The sequence below is a fragment of the Amia ocellicauda genome, chromosome 10, assembly GCF_036373705.1.
Source record: "Amia ocellicauda isolate fAmiCal2 chromosome 10, fAmiCal2.hap1, whole genome shotgun sequence".
NCBI classification, from domain to species: domain Eukaryota; kingdom Metazoa; phylum Chordata; class Actinopteri; order Amiiformes; family Amiidae; genus Amia; species Amia ocellicauda.
In genome coordinates, this window is record NC_089859.1 from 14,181,304 (window position 1) to 14,200,366 (window position 19,063).

General features: G+C 40.1%; 1 protein-coding gene across 2 annotated transcripts; it reads left to right on the top strand.

Moving 5' to 3' along the window:
- The first annotated feature begins 588 nt into the window (after positions 1-588).
- tmem255a (transmembrane protein 255A) lies at positions 589-18,387 on the top strand. 2 transcript variants are annotated; one of them, XM_066715088.1, is made up of 10 exons: positions 589-875; positions 2,243-2,385; positions 8,842-8,904; positions 11,837-11,926; positions 12,521-12,589; positions 13,013-13,101; positions 13,701-13,772; positions 14,048-14,210; positions 14,522-14,665; positions 14,976-18,387. In XM_066715088.1, the coding sequence occupies exons 1-10, from the start codon at positions 821-823 to the stop codon at positions 15,117-15,119; spliced, it is 1,032 nt and encodes a 343-aa protein (XP_066571185.1). In that variant the 5' UTR covers positions 589-820; the 3' UTR covers positions 15,120-18,387. The 2 variants fall into 2 exon arrangements, with proteins under 2 accessions (XP_066571185.1, XP_066571186.1); XM_066715089.1 differs by lacking the exon at positions 13,701-13,772.
- The last annotated feature ends 676 nt before the right edge of the window (positions 18,388-19,063 follow it).

Sequence of the window (19,063 nt, forward strand, 5' to 3'; positions counted from 1 at the left end):
CTTGTGTGCAAATTTCTATCGAGTCACAAGGGAGCGCTCTTGTCAAATGTCTGCAACAAGATGTTTATTTGCTCCTCTATAATAAGCACATCCTCATCCTTTTCCCCATCTCCTTTTCATTAGTAGTTCCTGTACAATTCATTTGTTCATACTCCTCGGTGAAATCTATTCGAGTAATAGTGTTTATAATGATATGGAAGAAACCATCAGTAAATGAGATAAATACTCAATCAAAAAATATATATTAAATCATTTTTGTGGTGCAAATATCAAGATATATCATCATCATCATTATTATCGTGTGGTTGTTGCTGTTGCTGTTGCTGTTGCTTTTTCTATATCAACATGGTTCAGCTAGCTTGATATAAAATGTCTGTTTTATCTCTTACGCACATGCACATATGAGACCTTTACCACGGGTTAAAAATGAAATGCCCCTGCAAATAAACATCTCTATCAAACGCCCTGATACTTGACCGTACAATTAAAATAACCCAAAACAGACCCCGTGCCAGCGTTGCTCTTATTCATCAGAGACGGGGGAGCTCGGCGCATGCGCAGCGCTGCGGGTTGCACTGCACAGCGGTGCGCCGCTGGATGAAGGCAGTGCTGAGGAGAGCAGCCGCAGATGAACATGAGACGGCGGCAGCAGGCAGCCTGGTTTGGGAAATCTGCTCAGTCTTTGCCACTGCAAGCGAACAATGCCCGACCACCGTCAAGGCTGACCACCAAGGCCTTGTATGTGCTATTGTGTGGGAGCTCGTCTCTGTAAATCGTACATTTCTGACATAATAATACCAACCTTCCTCATAAATTAACCATGCCTCCTGGACTGAACCAGCAAGCCAACAGGATTAATCTCTCTGACTCAGTTGGTAGGTACAAGGTCAATGCAGTGGTGGTCGTCCAGTTGTTGCGGTGTGTCTCGGGGTTTGGTGTTGTGTACTATTGTAGCGATTGTATATATATATATATATATATATTTTCTTTTTTTTTTCAGTTACAATGTTGTTTTTTTCCCACCCTTGTGACATCACCTTGGTTTATTTCGCACGCATTTTTGTAACATTAGCTAATGCGTTAAATACGTCCTCTTTTATGGAGTAATTCGTTTGTTTTTTATTTTTATTTTGAGGACATATGTCTGCTTTTCCCTTTTTTACATTGTATTTTAATATTTAATAGCATGCATCTGTAATGAGTGTTTTGGCTGGCGTTATCTGTGCGTGTGTCTGTTAAAGTAGGCTAACTGAATATGCAGTCAAGAGGAACAGCAAATATTCTGCTGGGAGCACTCGGTTAATTGTCCATTAACATAGTGTTTAGCCAAGAGCAAAGGGCGCCTATTTGAATGTACTATTAATAACTGTAAGTGCATATTATTATTCTCTTTAATATTATTTAACTGGATGTGTTTCTGTACTTTGGCGGCTCAGTTGTGTGTGTAGGGTAGATAACAGTGCGTTGCTGCTGTGGTTCATGGTGTGAATCCATGTTCCATCTGTTTTTTCCTTTTCAAATATAATTGTCAAACCTTAAGTAGGCTACTGGGCTTTCAAAAACATGATTAGCCGTATAGGTCTATAAATAGAGAGGCATGCTACAAATGTGAATGCCCATGTTGAGCTGTTAAATACTTTATAAAGTGACAGTTCCTGAGTATGATGTTGAAGCATTCCTCTCCCTTCAAAACACGGAATGTAATTAGCATTAGAAAATATTGCAGTGTATTTCACACTTGCATGGTGATGTGCATCAAACTATATTGTATACACTCATGGGAGGGGAGATACATTGATGCAGGCACGAACAAATAATTATGTTAATGGAATTATATGTATTATTATTAATAAAATGGTCTCAGGAAACAAAGCTGCAGTGGGTAAATACGTAGTACTATTGGTATTTGATGTATTACATTGTGTAATGACTGCCCCCCCACCCCCCCTCCCCCAGGAAGATGAAAAAGAAACAGTTTGAAGACATTAATGTAATTGTAATTATATATTCCAGTGCTGCTACAAAACATTATAGACCCCCCATGTCTCACCTTTTAGAAATTGTTAGAAATTACTTAATTTATTAATAACTGGACATTGAATCTTATGTAGTTGAAATTTTTTCTGCTGCTGATGCTGTGAGTGTCTGAGCAAAGGTTAAACCCTCATTGTGACAAGTTACCACAGTCCCTCTGTGTGCAAGGGGTGAAAGACTGACCTGTTGTTGTTATTTTGTGTTAAAGGTTCATTCAAAAAGAGAAAGAGAAACTCCATCATGGTGACAGCCTCCCTGCTCGTTGTATCCTTACTCATTCTGACCATCGGATTGGCCGCCACCACCCGGACACAGAATGTCACCGTCGGAGGGTACTACCCTGGGGTTATTGTAAGTACTAATACCAGCCACTTCATTTTTCTCCTTTAAAAAAAAAAGAAAAAAGTTTTAATGTTCAATTACTTTGCTTTCTTTTCCAAGTAGGCATGTCTAAAACCTACTCATGGGACCCATTGCCAGCAGTGCATTATGCCACGCTTAATTTAATTTTGAAAACGTCAAACGAAAAAGCCACAGCATACATTTAGAAAGGCAGTTTTGAAAGAGGACCAGAATGTTAAAGTGAGGCCAGAGTGTAAGAGTGGACTGTGCTCTGTGACAGACAGATTCATCAGGGGTAACCCAAACATGTTTTTGGCTTGTTTTATTTGATAACCAACCTCTGCAGTTGATGCGGTCTGTATTACAATATAGAGGAAAATAAACTGTCTGAAAATCTTGTAAGGTCTATGAAATATACACCGAATAAACATTCATTTATCTCTTTGTTCTATTTCTTAAAGCAGTGTGGTGCCACAAGGGAGCAACCCGAAATAAAGTGCTTTTAAGTGGTTGCAAATCAACTGTGTGGCCATGTCAGGACACCAGGGTCACACCTCAGCTTTAGCAACATGTAAATCATGGGCAGCCTCCAGAGAATCCTGCTGTAGGAAAAATCACAAGCAGCCCAGGAGCCCAAGACATACTAAAGGATAGGGACCCATGTGGGCAGGGGAGGCTGACAGATTTGTACTAATAATGAGCCCTGACAGCATGTGTACTAGTGCTGTTTTGAATACCTTGGGATGGGCGAGACAGAAGATATTATGGAAACAGTTGTGCTTTGTTGTATGTGGACTGTGACAAAACCCATATGAATATAGATTGTATTGAATGTGCACATATTATAGAATGTTGTGCTTAGCCATATGGTATGCATGGTTTGGTTTTGATGTAAGTGCAAACTATGAAAGTGTACAGTGAGGGAAAATAGTATTTGATCCCCTGCTGATTTTGTTCGTTTGCCCACTGACAAAGAAATGATCAGTCTATAATTTTAATGGTAGGTGTATTTTAACAGTGAGAGACAGAATAACAACAACAAAAATCCAGAAAAATGCATTTCAAAAAAGTTATACATTGATTTGCATGTTAATGAGGGAAATAAGTATTTGATCCCCTATCAATCTGCAAGATTTCTGGCTCCCAGGTGTCTTTTATACAGGTAACGAGCTGAGATTAAGAGCACTCTCTTAAAGGGACTGCTCCTAATCTCAGCTCGTTACCTGTATAAAAGACACCTGTCCACAGAAGCAATCAATCAATCAGATTCCAAACTCTCCACCATGGCCAAGACCAAAGAGCTGTCCAAGGATGTCAGGGACAAGACTGTAGACCTACACAAGGCTGGAATGGGCTACAAGACCATCGCCAAGCAGCTTGGTGAGAAGGTGACAACAGTTGGTGCGATTATTCGCAAATGGAAGAAACACAAAATAACTGTCAGTCTCCCTCGGTCTGGGGCTCCATGCAAGATCTCACCTCGTGGAGTTTCAATGATCATGAGAACGGTGAGGAATCAGCCCAGAACTACACGGGAGGATCTTGTTAATGATCTCATGGCAGCTGGGACCATAGTCACCAAGAAAACAATTGATAACACACTACGCCGTGAAGGACAGAAATCCTGCAGCGCCCGCAAGGTCCCCCTGCTCAAGAAAGCACATGTACAGGCCCGTCTGAAGTTTGCCACTGAACATCTGAATGATTCAGAGGAGAACTGGGTGAAAGTGTTGTGGTCAGATGAGACCAAAATCGAGCTCTTTGGCATCAACTCAACTCGCCGTGTTTGGAGAAGGAGGAATGACCCCAAGAACACCATCCCCACCGTCAAACATGGAAGTGGAAACATTATGCTTTGGGGGTGTTTTTCTGCTAAGGGGACAGGACAACTGCACCGCATCAAAGGGACGATGGACGGGTCCATGTACCGTCAAATCTTGGGTGAGAACCTCCTTCCCTCAGCCAGGGCATTGAAAATGGGTCGTGGATGGGTATTCCAGCATGACAATGACCCAAAACACACAGCCAAGGCAACAAAGGAGTGGCTCAAGAAGAAGCACATTAAGGTCCTGGAGTGGCCTAGCCAGTCTCCAGACCTTAATCCCATAGAAAATCTGTGGAGGGAGCTGAAGGTTCGAGTTGCCAAACGTCAGCCTCGAAACCTTAATGACTTGGAGAGGATCTGCAAAGAGGAGTGGGACAAAATCCCTCCTGAGATGTGTGCAAACCTGGTGGCCAACTACAAGAAACGTCTGACCTCTGTGATTGCCAACAAGGGTTTTGCCACCAAGTACTAAGTCGAAGGGGTCAAATACTTAATTCCCTCATTAACATGCAAATCAATGTATAACTTTTTTGAAATGTGTTTTTCTGGATTTTGTTGTTGTTATTCTGTCTCTCACTGTTAAAATACACCTACCATTAAAATTATAGACTGATCATTTCTTTGTCAGTGGGCAAACATACAAAATCAGCAGGGGATCAATATTTTACACATATTGCATTTAAAGGCATGTACTCATCAGTAACACAGCAACAGACAGTCTGCCAATCTGTTGCTGATTTTTTTAGGAATTCATCATTAATGCACACTAGTAATTCACAGACTGTTGTTATGTTGAGTTCAGAGAGCCTTGTTTTTTCTCAGATGTTAAGATTTCCACCTTACTACTGCAGCTAATAGAATATATCTCCATGGCCAGGTAGAGATTTGACTTGAAAGGAATTGTGGGGGATTGGATTCTGGGGCTGGAATGTCTGTCTGTCTTTCATGTTGAACATTGCATTCAGCTTTTCACCTGGCAGAGTGAACTGGCAAAAACTGGCAAATGATTTAGCACCTTAAAATACAGCACCAGGCACTGTGAGGTAGTGCAGTTTACAAATGTTACCAGTTTCATGTAGTTTCTAGACACACTGTGGCTCCCAAACAATGAATAATTGCAGGAACATAGTTAATTATGAGGCGAGCAGGTCTGTCCATTTTATGACACACAACAGCTTTTTATCTGATGTGCTTTTCCAAATGAATCGTCTTTACAGGTTTTCTTTTTTCCCTCCATACTATGTATACCTAGGCAGAGATTTCTCCAGGCTCTCTAATTTAACATAAACAATTAGTATAATTTTATAAAATCTGCTTATCCTTTCACCAAACTACTCAGGATATATATTAATAATTATGTTGTTTTTCTTGTTCCCATTCTAAATGTTTTGTCATTACAAATGTGGATACCAAGACTACACACCCTTCTCCAGTAATAAAATACTGCTAAAAGGACCATCTGAGAAATTATATAATTGGGTATAAAAGCACTAAAGAGCGGGGAGGCCTACAACAAAGAATAAATTAATAGGGCATAAGTTCAGTATTAAGAGCCATACAACAGAGAGAGCAGTAATGGCTGGGCTGGATTAACACCAAAGAGCAGAGTGTTGATACGGGCTATATCCATTAGAACCCACATAGTATGACATTGGGATTCCCACTCTATATGGGTTGCTGTATTAATATCCAATGACTTGCAATTAGAGGCTTAGAAGACATCAGGGCCCTTAAGGCTGCACTGAAATCAGAGTAGAGAGTGAGAAGTCTCAAATATCGCAGTGGTGTTCAACAGGATCTCGAAGAACCACCAACTGTCACTGGGGGCCCTGTCTAGTCTAGCTTAGTCATTGTGTTCTCAGCTATTGGTCCACAGTGGTGTCAGATAGAACTGTGACCCCACCAAATTAGGATGCAATAGTATATATTATAGGACTGAAAAAAGTATTATAGGTATCTCACTCCTAGTGGAACAATAACACCCAGAATACCATTTACCAAAAAAAAATACAAATATTGTCAGAATAAATACAGGACTCATTTTCTTTGGGGTGGGTTGACTTTTCTGTTTCAGGACCTCGCTTTTATTATTTATAATGCACATTCACGTGTTTATTGTAAATTTAATTTGCTGCATGACCTTATACAAATTGAATCTAAGATACAAGGTTAATGTATTTACTCCTAACCAAATAACAACATATTTTTCAGATCTGACTTTTCTATCTTTCACCAGGACAAGGCACTGGAGAGGGAACACAATGCAGCCTCCCAATAATAGCTAATATTCATAATCTGTATGCCTGTAATGGCTTATTGCTTGCATATAGGGTTTATGATATATGACATACAGATGCTTTATTATCCTGTTAGAGCCTTGAGATCCCTGCCTGGCTGAAGGTACACCTCTTGTAAGTGCTCTCTATACGTGGCTATAGTAGTTCATTTTGACCAAAGAGGCAAATGTGTAGTGCAGTTAAGTGCATGGGAGCTCCACATCACTAAACACAAGAAACTCTAGTGGTTGCCCATCCCTGGATTAAAGGAATTAATTGAAAATAAAATCCACAATTTAGATTCTCGACAATACTTAATTTTTTCTGTTGAAGGAGCCAGCTGAAAGGGGTCAAGATCTTCACAAAAAAAAACGTAAAACCAGAAATAGTCAATCAATACTAAAGTATTCCTGCACATAATGGGTATATCATCAAAGCATCAGAGTTCAGGATAAAGATTCTGAATATTATTTAGGTAATAGGCTAATGAATTCTTATTCTGTAGAAGATTTGTATGTTAAAAGAAATCGCAATAAAAATGAAAATTGGACTATTTGGGAATGGTAAATTTTAACTAAGGATACAGATGAGGTTAGAAATGGTCATATGGTTATACACTCACCTAAAGGATTATTAGGAACACCTGTTCAATTTCTCATTAATGCAATTATCTAACCAACCAATCAAATGGCAGTTACTTCAATGCATTTAGGGGTGTGGTCCTGGTCAAGACAATCTCCTGAACTCCAAACTGAATGTCTGAATGGGAAAGAAAGGTGATTTAAGCAATTTTGAGCGTGGCATGGTTGTTGGTGCCAGACGGGCCGGTCTGAGTATTTCACAATCTGCTCAGTTACTGGGATTTTCACGCACAACCATTTCTAGGGTTTACAAAGAATGGTGTGAAAAGGGAAAAACATCCAGTATGCGGCAGTCCTGTGGGCGAAAATGCCTTGTTGACGCTAGAGGTCAGAGGAGAATGGGCCGACTGATTCAAGCTGATAGAAGAGCAACTTTGACTGAAATAACCACTCGTTACAACCGAGGTATGCAGCAAAGCATTTGTGAAGCCACAACACGTACAACCTTGAGGCGGATGGGCTACAACAGCAGAAGACCCCACCGGGTACCACTCATCTCCACTACAAATAGGAAAAAGAGGCTACAATTTGCACAAGCTCACCAAAATTGGACAGTTGAAGACTGGAAAAATGTTGCCTGGTCTGATGAGTCTCGATTTCTGTTGAGACATTCAGATGGTAGAGTCAGAATTTGGCGTAAACAGAATGAGAACATGGATCCATCATGCCTTGTTACCACTGTGCAGGCTGGTGGTGGTGGTGTAATGGTGTGGGGGATGTTTTCTTGGCACACTTTAGGCCCCTTAGTGCCAATTGGGCATCGTTTAAATGCCACGGCCTACCTGAGCATTGTTTCTGACCATGTCCATCCCTTTATGACCACCATGTACCCATCCTCTGATGGCTACTTCCAGCAGGATAATGCACCATGTCACAAAGGTCGAATCATATCAAATTGGTTTCTTGAACATGACAATGAGTTCACTGTACTAAACTGGCCCCCACAGTCACCAGATCTCCACCCAATAGAGCATCTTTGGGATGTGGTGGAACGGGAGCTTCGTGCCCTGGATGTGCATCCCACAAATCTCCATCAACTGCAAGAAGCTATCCTATCAATATGGGCCAACATTTCTAAAGAATGCTTTCAGCACCTTGTTGAATCAATGCCACGTAGAATTAAGGCAGTTCTGAAGGCAAAAGGGGGTCAAACACAGTATTAGTATGGTGTTCCTAATAATCCTTTAGGTGAGTGTATGTCTTTTTAGAGTTTACTTTTGAGTAATTTAACAAGTTTGCATTTAAACAAATTTAAGTGATGAAATTAGGGTGATGTTTTGTTCCAGGCCAGGGTTAGTCCCCTAAACATAGGCGTCTGTTAAAGTTATGAATTAGTTTCTACTGAGTTGACTTAATTGTGTGTAGATTTGTATGGGCCTAGCTTCTAATTTTAGTGTTGGTTAGGGCTGGGGTTTAGGCTGTTGCTCAGGCTTAAAGTGGTGTAGGTAAGCTGTTGATGTAAAACAATGGTGTAACAAACAGTGTCACATTAGTATCACATTTCAGAGTAAAGACACTTACTGATTATTTCAAATTTTATTTATGTTGAAAACATATTTTAAATTTATAATTAGAAATTACAAATCCTAGGTTTTGCTGTGCGCCTTAAATTGTGAGTTGCAGAACTGCAGATGAAAACAAAACCATCCATCCTTGGATCAATTATCAAAACCAAAAAACAGAGATTACTAATATCCTTAATTTAATATCATTGATTTTTCAGCTTGGATTTGGATCATTTATTGGAATAATTGGAGCACACTTGGTAGAAAATAAAAGACAGATGGTAAGTTTAATCTTCTGTTTTTTGTCTTGAAATATGTGTGTTTTCTTTTGTTGTGTTTCAGAGCTCTAAGCTATCACTGTGTATCTCTCATCCACTCGAACAGGAGAGTATTTAGGTTTTTCAATGATTATGTCTGATGAGAAAGTAACCTAGCTAGCCTTTTTTGTCATGGTTATAGAAGGAGGGAGTTCATTGGTTCATGGATTTGATATTGTATGACTGGAAATATGTGTTCAAGCTACTGGAAACAGAAATAGCTATGTGTAATAAGAGGAGGATGGAGTGCTGGACAGGAATGTAAGGAAGGAGCCCGAGAGGGTTTCATGTCCCTAACAGACACACACACGATTAATGGGTTTGCTGAAAACACAGACGTGGATATTACTTAGTTGATACTAAAACATTGTACACCAACCCATCACTGAAAACAGGAACTCTAGTATGATTGTACATGTGACTTAAACCTGTAATATAGCCTGGACTCTTGTTTGTCAGAAGTGCTGTGCTAGCACAGACCAGGAGAGAGTCCATGCTTGTGTTTCTTGCTTACAGTACACCCTTTTAAAGGGGCATTGTACTTCCCAGCCTGTAAATTCAGCTCTTTAAGTAACAGACCATGATTTGCTTTCCTTCCATACATAGCATCCCAAACTTTTCTTTGACAGTACTCTCAAGAGATCCATACAATTATGAACTGTGTTTGTTGCACAGAGGGAGGCATTGTGGCCTCCTCTGCTGTTCCCTTTGATGATAATTGCCATTAGTATTGCCCAAATTCCTAAACTGCTAACACCACAAACAATGAATCAGTGGGCCATATTCATAAAACTGATGTAAGTTAAAAGCTGATGAGGACAAATACACAACTTTTTAAACTTTTTAAAGTAATCAAAAGCAGATGAACTGCTTCAGTTTACATTTGGGACCATAAGATCTTTAAGAAAAAAGGGTGGTAAATGTATATGGCATTAAAGGCTTATGAACATGGCCCAGTATGAGGTAGGGAGCCAAAAAGGTAAAGCTCTTGTTGTGTTCTTTATTATTATTTTATTCAAATTTTCTTCTGGAGTTGGGCATACCCTGGGTTTGGTTGAAATGCAGTTCCCCAATCTGAGCAGTGTAGTGCATGGCTCAGTAGTTCCCTGTACGGCGGCTGTCTCTTTAACCTTGCTGACTGGCAGAGTAGGACAATCCGTCAGAGCTTGTAGGACGCACAGGGTGCACACTGTTGCCACGGTTGCTGATTTGCTGCAGACGGTAGGGGGAGGTGTAATTGAAGCTTTCCTGCATTTCTTTAATGAAAGATACAAATGGCCTAGTAAAGAGCTGGGCCCGGGGCCAGGCTGAGGCCTGCCTGCTGGCTGTCACCATACAGATCTGACCTCAGGGCTCCTGAATCCCAGCCCACCTGGCAGGCCTATCCTGGGGCCTGAGCAACCACAGCACACACTTCCCAGCAGCTCACATAAACACAAAGCTTTCGTCTAAAAACACACTTGTCTTTTTTATACAAGTTTTTTCCATCCCAAGTAGTTTCCTGAAATCAGTCCACGTACCAAACATTTGTAAGCATTATATCAGTAATTCCTGCAGGTTTCCTCAAAAGGTTTTTCTAATTGTTAAGACATTAACAGTTCGAAAGCCGCAGGAAGTCTGAAGTTTGCCTGTGAGAGGCTTTTAAATTTTTATGCTGTGGTCACCAGGCCTTGACATTTCAAGCTGAAGGCCTGGCTGTAATCTGCCAGATATGTGTTCATGGACTTCAAAGACAGTCTAAACACGAGTAGCTCAGATTTTTTTTTTGTCAAGGTAGAATAGGTTCCCAATACTGTTTCTAATCTGTTACTAGGGGGATTCGACCATACCAAATCTCCTTCATTTATCACAAACCTTCAGATGATATCATATTTATCTTTTTATCAAGGGCAGTATCCATTATTTGTTGGATACATTAAGAATTCCCTTGCTTGCAATATTGATATGCCCTGAAATAAAATTAGAAATATACAGGATGACCAAAACCTTTGACAGAAATGACATTTAAGCTAGTGTTACTCCTCGAAAGGAAGCTGTGAAAATATATTCCTGATTGGAACATTACTGCCCTGAATGAGAATACAAAATGCACAGCTGGCAGAGCACTAAGTAAAAGTCAGTTTTTACAATCTCTTCCCAACTGAAGACTCTGTAAACGTTTTTATTTGTTTATATTGGCTTTTGCTTACGTCACCCAAACCTTTCCAGCGGCATCAGGATGTGAAGAATAGCAGTCAAGTGCTGACAAGAATAAAGGAAAGAAGATTTTTTTTTTTTACACAGTCAAGGAATCATTGGATTATTAAACTGGAAACAAAACATGTTTACAGAATTAATTTTCACTCATTAACAGTGAATTGTGTTACTGATGCTAAAATCTCAGTTTTATATAGAGTGCTGCTTCAAACACAAGTCTCATTAACAAAAGCAAAAAAAAAAAGATGCAGTATAACCTCATATTATATTCTACTCCTCCTTTTTGTTTTGAGTAGTTACAGACAGTACCAATTTACTGTTTTTTTTAATACAGAACTTTGCATTTGTGTAGCTTTCATGTGATGATGGAAGGTAGAAAGAATAGAGCAGTTCAATGCTTTGGGGTAATTGTTTATTGCAGTGAGAAGGTGCTTTGTATGTGGGAATATATTGATGAGTATTGATGGGGGACAGCTCTTGTTGGGATTATGATTTTTATCCAACTGTCGTCTACTGTTAGAACTTAATAATAAGACATTTAGAGCTGTGTTTCCATCGTGTTTTACGTGATTTTGTAAGGCTCATTGAAACAGAGGTACAATGTTTGGACTAGAATCAGATATAATGGGATTGGCTGTGGGGTTGGTATAGACAGTGAGAGGCTCTGATGTAACCCCTGTTGATTTCTCTGACCCTGCAGCTCGTAGCCTCCATTGTTTTCATCACCTTTGGCGTGGTGGCGGCCTTCTGCTGTGCCATTGTGGATGGAGTGTTTGCAGCCAGGCACATAGTAAGTACAGTACTGCCTCCTATTGTACAGACAGGATACATCCATATCCCTGCTTTGCAACTTACAAGCTATTAAGGGTGCAAGAGTAGAGTGCAACTTCACTCTTTTCACCATAGAAGGATTAAGCATATTCATCTTCTGTCTTGTACTTAACTCTGTGACATGCTTGCTTTTCAGGAACAGTGCAATTGTACTTCACTGTAGTGGCTGTATCTTGTTCTGTCATTATTGCTTCATTATATCAGTTATTACATAATGTCAAATTCTATTCTATTGTGTTTGTGTTTGTTGTTCACCACCTCCGCACTATTTTACTTTTGTACTGTATAACTTTGTTAGAGCAGAGTTTTGTAATAAGACTTGCCTTGTATAAAAGGCATCACTGTCAACCAAATAAATGAATATCTTAAGAGGTGTGGTAGTTTGGAGCAGTACATAAACTGGTTATGAGTGAGTGTCATGCAAATGTGATCAATATGCCCTACTTTCTATAGCTGTAGTTCATATAAAATGAGATTATACAGAATAATTATATCAAGAAATAATAGATTTCCTGTGAATTATTAAAATAGAAGGTCTGCTTTTGTCACCCAGGATCTGAGGCCACTGTATGCAGGACGGTGTATATATTACTCCAGCGTTACGTCTTTTGACGATAATGAGGTATGGTATGTTCTGTGTTGTCTTTCTGAGTTAACTAAAATGAAGACATACACAGTTAATGTGTGCAACCAGCAGAAATGGCCTTTTGCTATACCTTCAAATGCCAGTGTTCATGGCCGAGGTAAGTTATAATCAAGTGGAAAAAAAAATCAGTAGCTTACATGCCATTGCTATACAACTGGCATAACTAACACACAAGCCTAAAATTCACCACAGAGTTGCAAGAATGTATCACTGCTTGTGTGTGTAGCCGTACAATAGCCTCACTTGTTTTCAATGAAGGTCAGTCAGATAGAACAGAAGCAATAAGGCTGTGCTGTTTTCAAGGTATACTGTAGTTGGCGCTCTCAAATGCTCTTTTAAATGCAGTTAAAATTAATGTGTTGTACCCATTCATCTACCAATGATGCTCTGCTTCTCCAGGTAACTTGCCAGACAGCATCTCGTGTGTCCTGTAGCCTGCGGGTGAAGACCAACACCTGCTACTGCTGTGAACTGTACAACTGTGGCAAGTGCGTCTGCTTTTCACTCCCCCCTTAGAGACACCAGGGCAGGTCTTGCTTCTGAACAGGATTAGGCTTCCTAGGAGATGTCTGGCCCATTCCAATGCCAGTTCTCAAGGGGCACATTTTGGCATGTTTTCTAGGTCTGGGAAAATCCACACCTATTTAAAAAATAAAAAGTGCATAGAAGTGTATTATATTTGTGCAGAACAACAATGCTGGAACAACCACAAATGAAGAATCCTGCACCTTCCTATACACTCCCCTTCGCCTTGTTTCCCTATTCCCTGTTAGAAGAGGTGTAACAGTTCAGGGTTTAATTCAAAATGTGCATCTTAAAAAGCAGCCCTGTTGTGTCCAGTCTTCTATTTAGAAAACCAACTTTCAGTCCATTCACTCCCTTATGAAGGTTTACCATGGAAGATCATGTTAACTGTGCACTTTTACTTCCTGTTTTCTCTACATCCCCCAATTATCTTGCTGTAAATCTGGAGGCAATCCAGAGTTTGAAACCCAACGTGCACAATTACCATGGCGTCCTTTCGTGACATTTAATTCTCACAGTTTCAGTCCATGGAGAAAAACCTGTCTGTTTACCTTCATTTCAGAAATCATCCTCTGTTGGGACATCAAAACAAAGACTTTTTGAAAAAATATAGGAAATCTGCCATGATTTGGAAGTAGGTCTGTTTTTACCCTTCCTCACTCTGGCAACGCTGCTTTGGTATGGCTGCATTAACAAGCGTGGCTATTGACAATTTCACCTCCTGCCTTGGGTGTACAAATCATTAATTAATTCCAGCACTGATGCTCTTTCTTGCATGTCTTGGCTCTTCCTTATCCAAAAAGTGTGCTCACTTCCAGCCCAGTCTGAGCCCTCCTTGCAAAAATTATACTAACCTGATCTTCTTTTCTTTTTCTCTCTTTCTATTTCTCTTTCACTGTGGTATTCCAGTCGCATGGAAGTGATGGGAGGCTACCACGAGTATGTTGATGTTCAAAGCTGTCAAGACGTGGTTTATCTTTACCATTTGCTGTGGTCAGCGACAATACTAAATATAGTGGCTCTGTTTCTTGGAATTGTCACAGCTGCAGTTCTAGGAGGATTTAAAGATATGGTAAGACAAGCATATACACTGAGGCACTCACATTCCTGTACCACTACATTAGCACTAGCCTTTCACATTTATATTTGAGACTACAGTGAATTAAACTGCTCAGTTTGTTCAATATGTTTTTTTAATATATATTTTGTATTGGGCTAATTTCTGTTTCTAGTACACAGCTGCATGTATCAGATGCTCCAATTATATTTATCTAACCAAATGCATTATTTTAAATTATTTATATGCCCTATCACTACTTAAATATAAACTGGAGAGGGAGTAGAGAAGAAGAGGCAGTGAGTGTTGTGTTGTGTTTTGGCCAGACTCCCAGTTCTGACCCAGACAGCTGTGAGCCAACCGTCCTCCCCACCCCAGCCCCCAGCGAGCCCCCGCCCCCCGTGGCTTCCTACAACACCTACTACAACAGCACCCCCTGCCTGCCACCCTACACAGCCTACGATTTGCAGGTACTGCCTTTTACCACAGCCTGGACAAGTGCACAGTAGAACAGCCACACCCAGAATCCCAGAATCTGTAGGCTGTATGTTTTGTGGGTCATTTAGGATACAGTACTAGCAAGTTAAGTCAGTAAGCAGTTACAAACTCTTCTAAACTAGAACCTTAAGAGGGACAGAGTTTTAGGAATGCCTGCATTAGTAAAAGAAGTATGTAAAAACAATTCTGGGCAGAACGAATTTGAAAATTAGCTACATATTGTCTTCCTCCCGTGACTTGTGTGTGTGCATGTGTACCTACTGTGGGTCTCTCCCTACGCAGGCCTCCAGCATGTTCCCAGATTCTTCAGGCCTCTCAGACGACTCCCAGTCAGCTGCCAGCTACATGTGGCCAACCCAGGTGCCCCCCCGCTATTCACCTCCCTACTACCCCCCTGATGAGAAGCCGCCCCCCTACAGCCCCTGAGTGCCCGAAGAGATCATATCTTCCTCCTGTGCAGCTTCTCAAACATCCTCTCGGGGGAAGGGGGCATCAGTAGAGCCCCAGTTTGATGGCAGAAGGTGCAGAGATCTGCCTGCCCTGCCACCACGGAGACACTGTGAATCTACCTTGTTGTTGTCTACAGGAACAGCTCTCTTCTTTGGTTTCTCAGCAGCTGAGCGCTGAGCTCAACACAGGCCACGCTTCTGCTGCATCTAGAAAGTGCCAGAATCTCATCATCGCAGCTTTGCTAGGAGTGTTGCCTGAACTGCTCATTCATCCCAGGAGGTGTTAAAAAGGGCTATAAGGGTGCAGAGTGAAAAAGTGGGTGGGAGCAGGGGTATAGATGTGTTTTTGTAGTTGGCATGGTGTGCCAGGCTGACACTGTCTGTTTACTGACCTCCATTTGACACAATATGGAGGAATTGCCACCAATGGAACTTGAACTTGAACTTCTTTCACTTCCACTCTCTGGCGAGCCATACTCAGTACTTCTGTCACCTCTGGCAATCTCACCATGAAGCCAGGACTGTTTACAGAGCTGCCTTAATGAATGTGAATTTCCAACTCTGGGCTGTATGAGAATACAAATAATACAAACTAACAAAAAACTGGCTGTATTTCCTATAGAGAACTGCAGGGAACTGTGCTTCAGTGGATCTTCCTTCGTTTACGCTTCCATGTTTGATTCCGCTTCATCAGAAGTGAAGTTGGTATCAATATTGTTTTTCACTGCCTTGGAATCGTTGTTTATTCAGCCAATCTTGATTTTATAGTGCATAATGTTTTTCCCTCAAAATGCTTTGAGCTCTAGTATCTCCTGTTTTGAATCTGATAGGAGAAGAGCAGGCTTGATGTTTTTAAATTCTGGACTATGACAACATGTGTTGACTCCCCAGCTGTTTTTTAAGATTATCTATCTTGAGATGTTTTGGGAGGAATGCTATTATCACTTCCAGATCACTTATTTCTTAGTAATGCTTGGCTTGGCAGCTAGGTTGTAAAGAACCATGCAGAAAATGTATAGGCCAAACCATTGTGTGTTCTGCTGCAAAAACACAATAGATTACATGGTTTACTTTTTAAACAATGTTACGTAATGCTGCCTCACACAGTACATGTGTATATTTAGGAGTGTTCATTCAATACAAAAAAAACAAATGCTACAAACCATCTTTATGATTATATTTCTTGGCAGATGCCCTTATCCAGGGTGAACCATGCAACTTGTATATAAAAAAGCTAATTTCTTGGTTTTCATGTTTATATTCTACTTTTGCAATGAGAGAAATGTTGGTATGTATGTATAATTCAAACACAGTGTGTTCTAAATAATTTAACCTTAACTAATTTGTATTGAAATGACAAGGAACATAATTGCCCTGCACTTAGATCACAGTGTTTATACCTCACCTGTGTGATGTATTGTATAATAATGGAAGAAAGTTTCCACTGGTCTTCTAATGATGTTGTTTGATTATACGCTATTTACTGAACTGGCTGATTCTGCTGATGTAAATATGTCTGAGTCAGTAGCAGGCAGCTTGAAAGCGATCCATCGCAAAGCTTTAAAGAAAAGAAATCAACTTGTTTCTTGTGCTTTAACTCCACTCAGTGCTTTTCCCCTGTACTTTATCAGATGGCTATGTTCGATATCCTTGTATATACCTTTGTAAGCATGGTGACCTCTACCACTCTGAGCTTTCAGGAGTATTCCAGCTTGAAAATGGACATATAGAACAGATGCTCCTGTTTCAGCCACAGCTACTATTTAATAGTGGCCTTCTCCTGTCTACACTTGGCATCAGGTCTCTTCAGTAATACCACAGGAAGCTTTCCGGTGACAAACCTTGAGGCATGTGTCAACTTTATTACACACATAACACAGGTGGCCAAATGTGTTTTGTTTTTTGCCTGAGATGTCTGGCTTTAGATATTCCTTCTGTCTTAATGACTGAAAGATCATGGAGGATACCATGAAAGCACAGACCTGTCTCTTTTTTTCTTTAACTCTTCCACTTAAAAAGTAACCTGGCTTCAAGAACTGCCTAACATATTATTAATCAAGGATACACTATAACCAATAGTGCAGGTGGAGTGTCTACCAGAGACACTTCCTTGCCCCATAGCAATACTACTCTGCCTGCAAGAAATAGCCAAGCTTCTACCTGTGCACTGTAGAAGAAGGGATTGATCTTGACATTCACTGACTTAGACTAAAGCTGTTCCTGTTTTTCACTCAATAAGGGGCACTTCCATTTTCAGGAGGACATTAATTACCATCTCACTGATTTTATTTTTAAATTGAGCTCCATTAATTTATTTAGTTTGAGAACCATCTCTTACTAAGGTCTGAATTGAAATTTAAACCTCCACCCACTCTGATCCAAACCTGTTATGTGGTTGCTGCTTTGTGCTTTAAAAATATTTAATTCATATAATCCAATGAGGAGCCACTATCAAGTATTGGGTTTGGAATTTGTGATTGGTAGCGGGGTACGAGTTATAATTTAATAAGACAACCTTGCAGGCAGAGCAGTACCTAATAACAATACTTTATTGAGGATTGCAGCTCCTGTTGGAAAACTAATCTTTAACCATCATTGTTTTTCTGTGGTGAAGTAATTACAAATGCCTCCAAAACCCCTTAGATTTTTTTGGCTTTAACTGTAAAGGAAAAATGTACATAAAAAGCAGGGAAGATGGGAGATGTTGCACTTTCTTTAGGGTAGAGAAATTCAGGTGCTGTTTTTGGTACATTTTAAGAACACGGTAAAACTGCGGTTCAACCTTTGAAGATGTCTCAGTGACATGGTGAACCAAAATTAAGATGACCAGTTAAGTGTCTTTATTTGTAATGGCCAGGGATAGTATCCAGTCTCCACACCAGGAATGAGACTCAGCCAGGTTACTGACTGTGATCGCAGTGCATGAGCACTCTGTGTGAAAACCTGTATATGAAGCCTAATAAACACTTGCATTTATTATTTTTCACCTCAGGCCACTGGCTGTGTGTTTGCCCACTATGATTGCAGGGCTGTCTGAGGCTACAGGTAATGTACATCATGTAACCACTGCGTAGAGAAATGCAAACAATCCTAGGAATGCAGAGACACTGCCACGGTCATGTTTTGAGCCTTATTATCTCCACAGGTGCTAAGTATCTGATAAGCAGGAACATCAAATCAAGATCTAATGTTTCAGGCTTTTCATTTTTTTGTGAAAGAGTAAATTATATGTAGCTACATCGGTATATTCTCTTGTGTGTATTTGGCAAATACTGTACCTGACTTTCTTTGTTGTGCAATTGTACACAGATTTGAAGATCTGAGTGTTGTCCTGTCAGGTCCAGGGATTGGCCAGTTTGCTTCAGCCTTGAAAAGCCTGTCGGCGATTACTGTGGCAACGTATTTAGTTTTTTTTTTTTTTGTACACATTCTTAATTGTTTTTAAGTTTAACAGCATCTAAAATATTAGGGTAAATACCTAAAAAAAAAAAAAAAAAAAAAAAAAGTTGGTGGGGAGTGAATATATACAAATTAACATGCATGCATGAAAACAGGAAATTATAACAATACATAAATGGCCTAATAAACAAACAATATGAAATGTGAAACTAAGGCGTTAAAGGTCTTACACTTAAGAAGAATTTAGCTGTAACCCAATAAACAGCACTTTGAAGAGATTAGTGACTACAGAATAAAACAATACAAAAATTGTTTATGCACCGGAGTTAGCTAGACATTTGAAGACAGTGATTCTCACTCTTGATCTGGGACAACCAGGTTTTAATTGTGTTAAGACCAGCTCAGGAGGAATGGAAATTGTAAGAGCTTGTTGCATCAGAGAAAATATCACTGCCTTGTGCCAAGACTTGTATTTATTTCTGTTTTCCTTAATTTAGCATGTCCACTTGAGATTTTCACCTC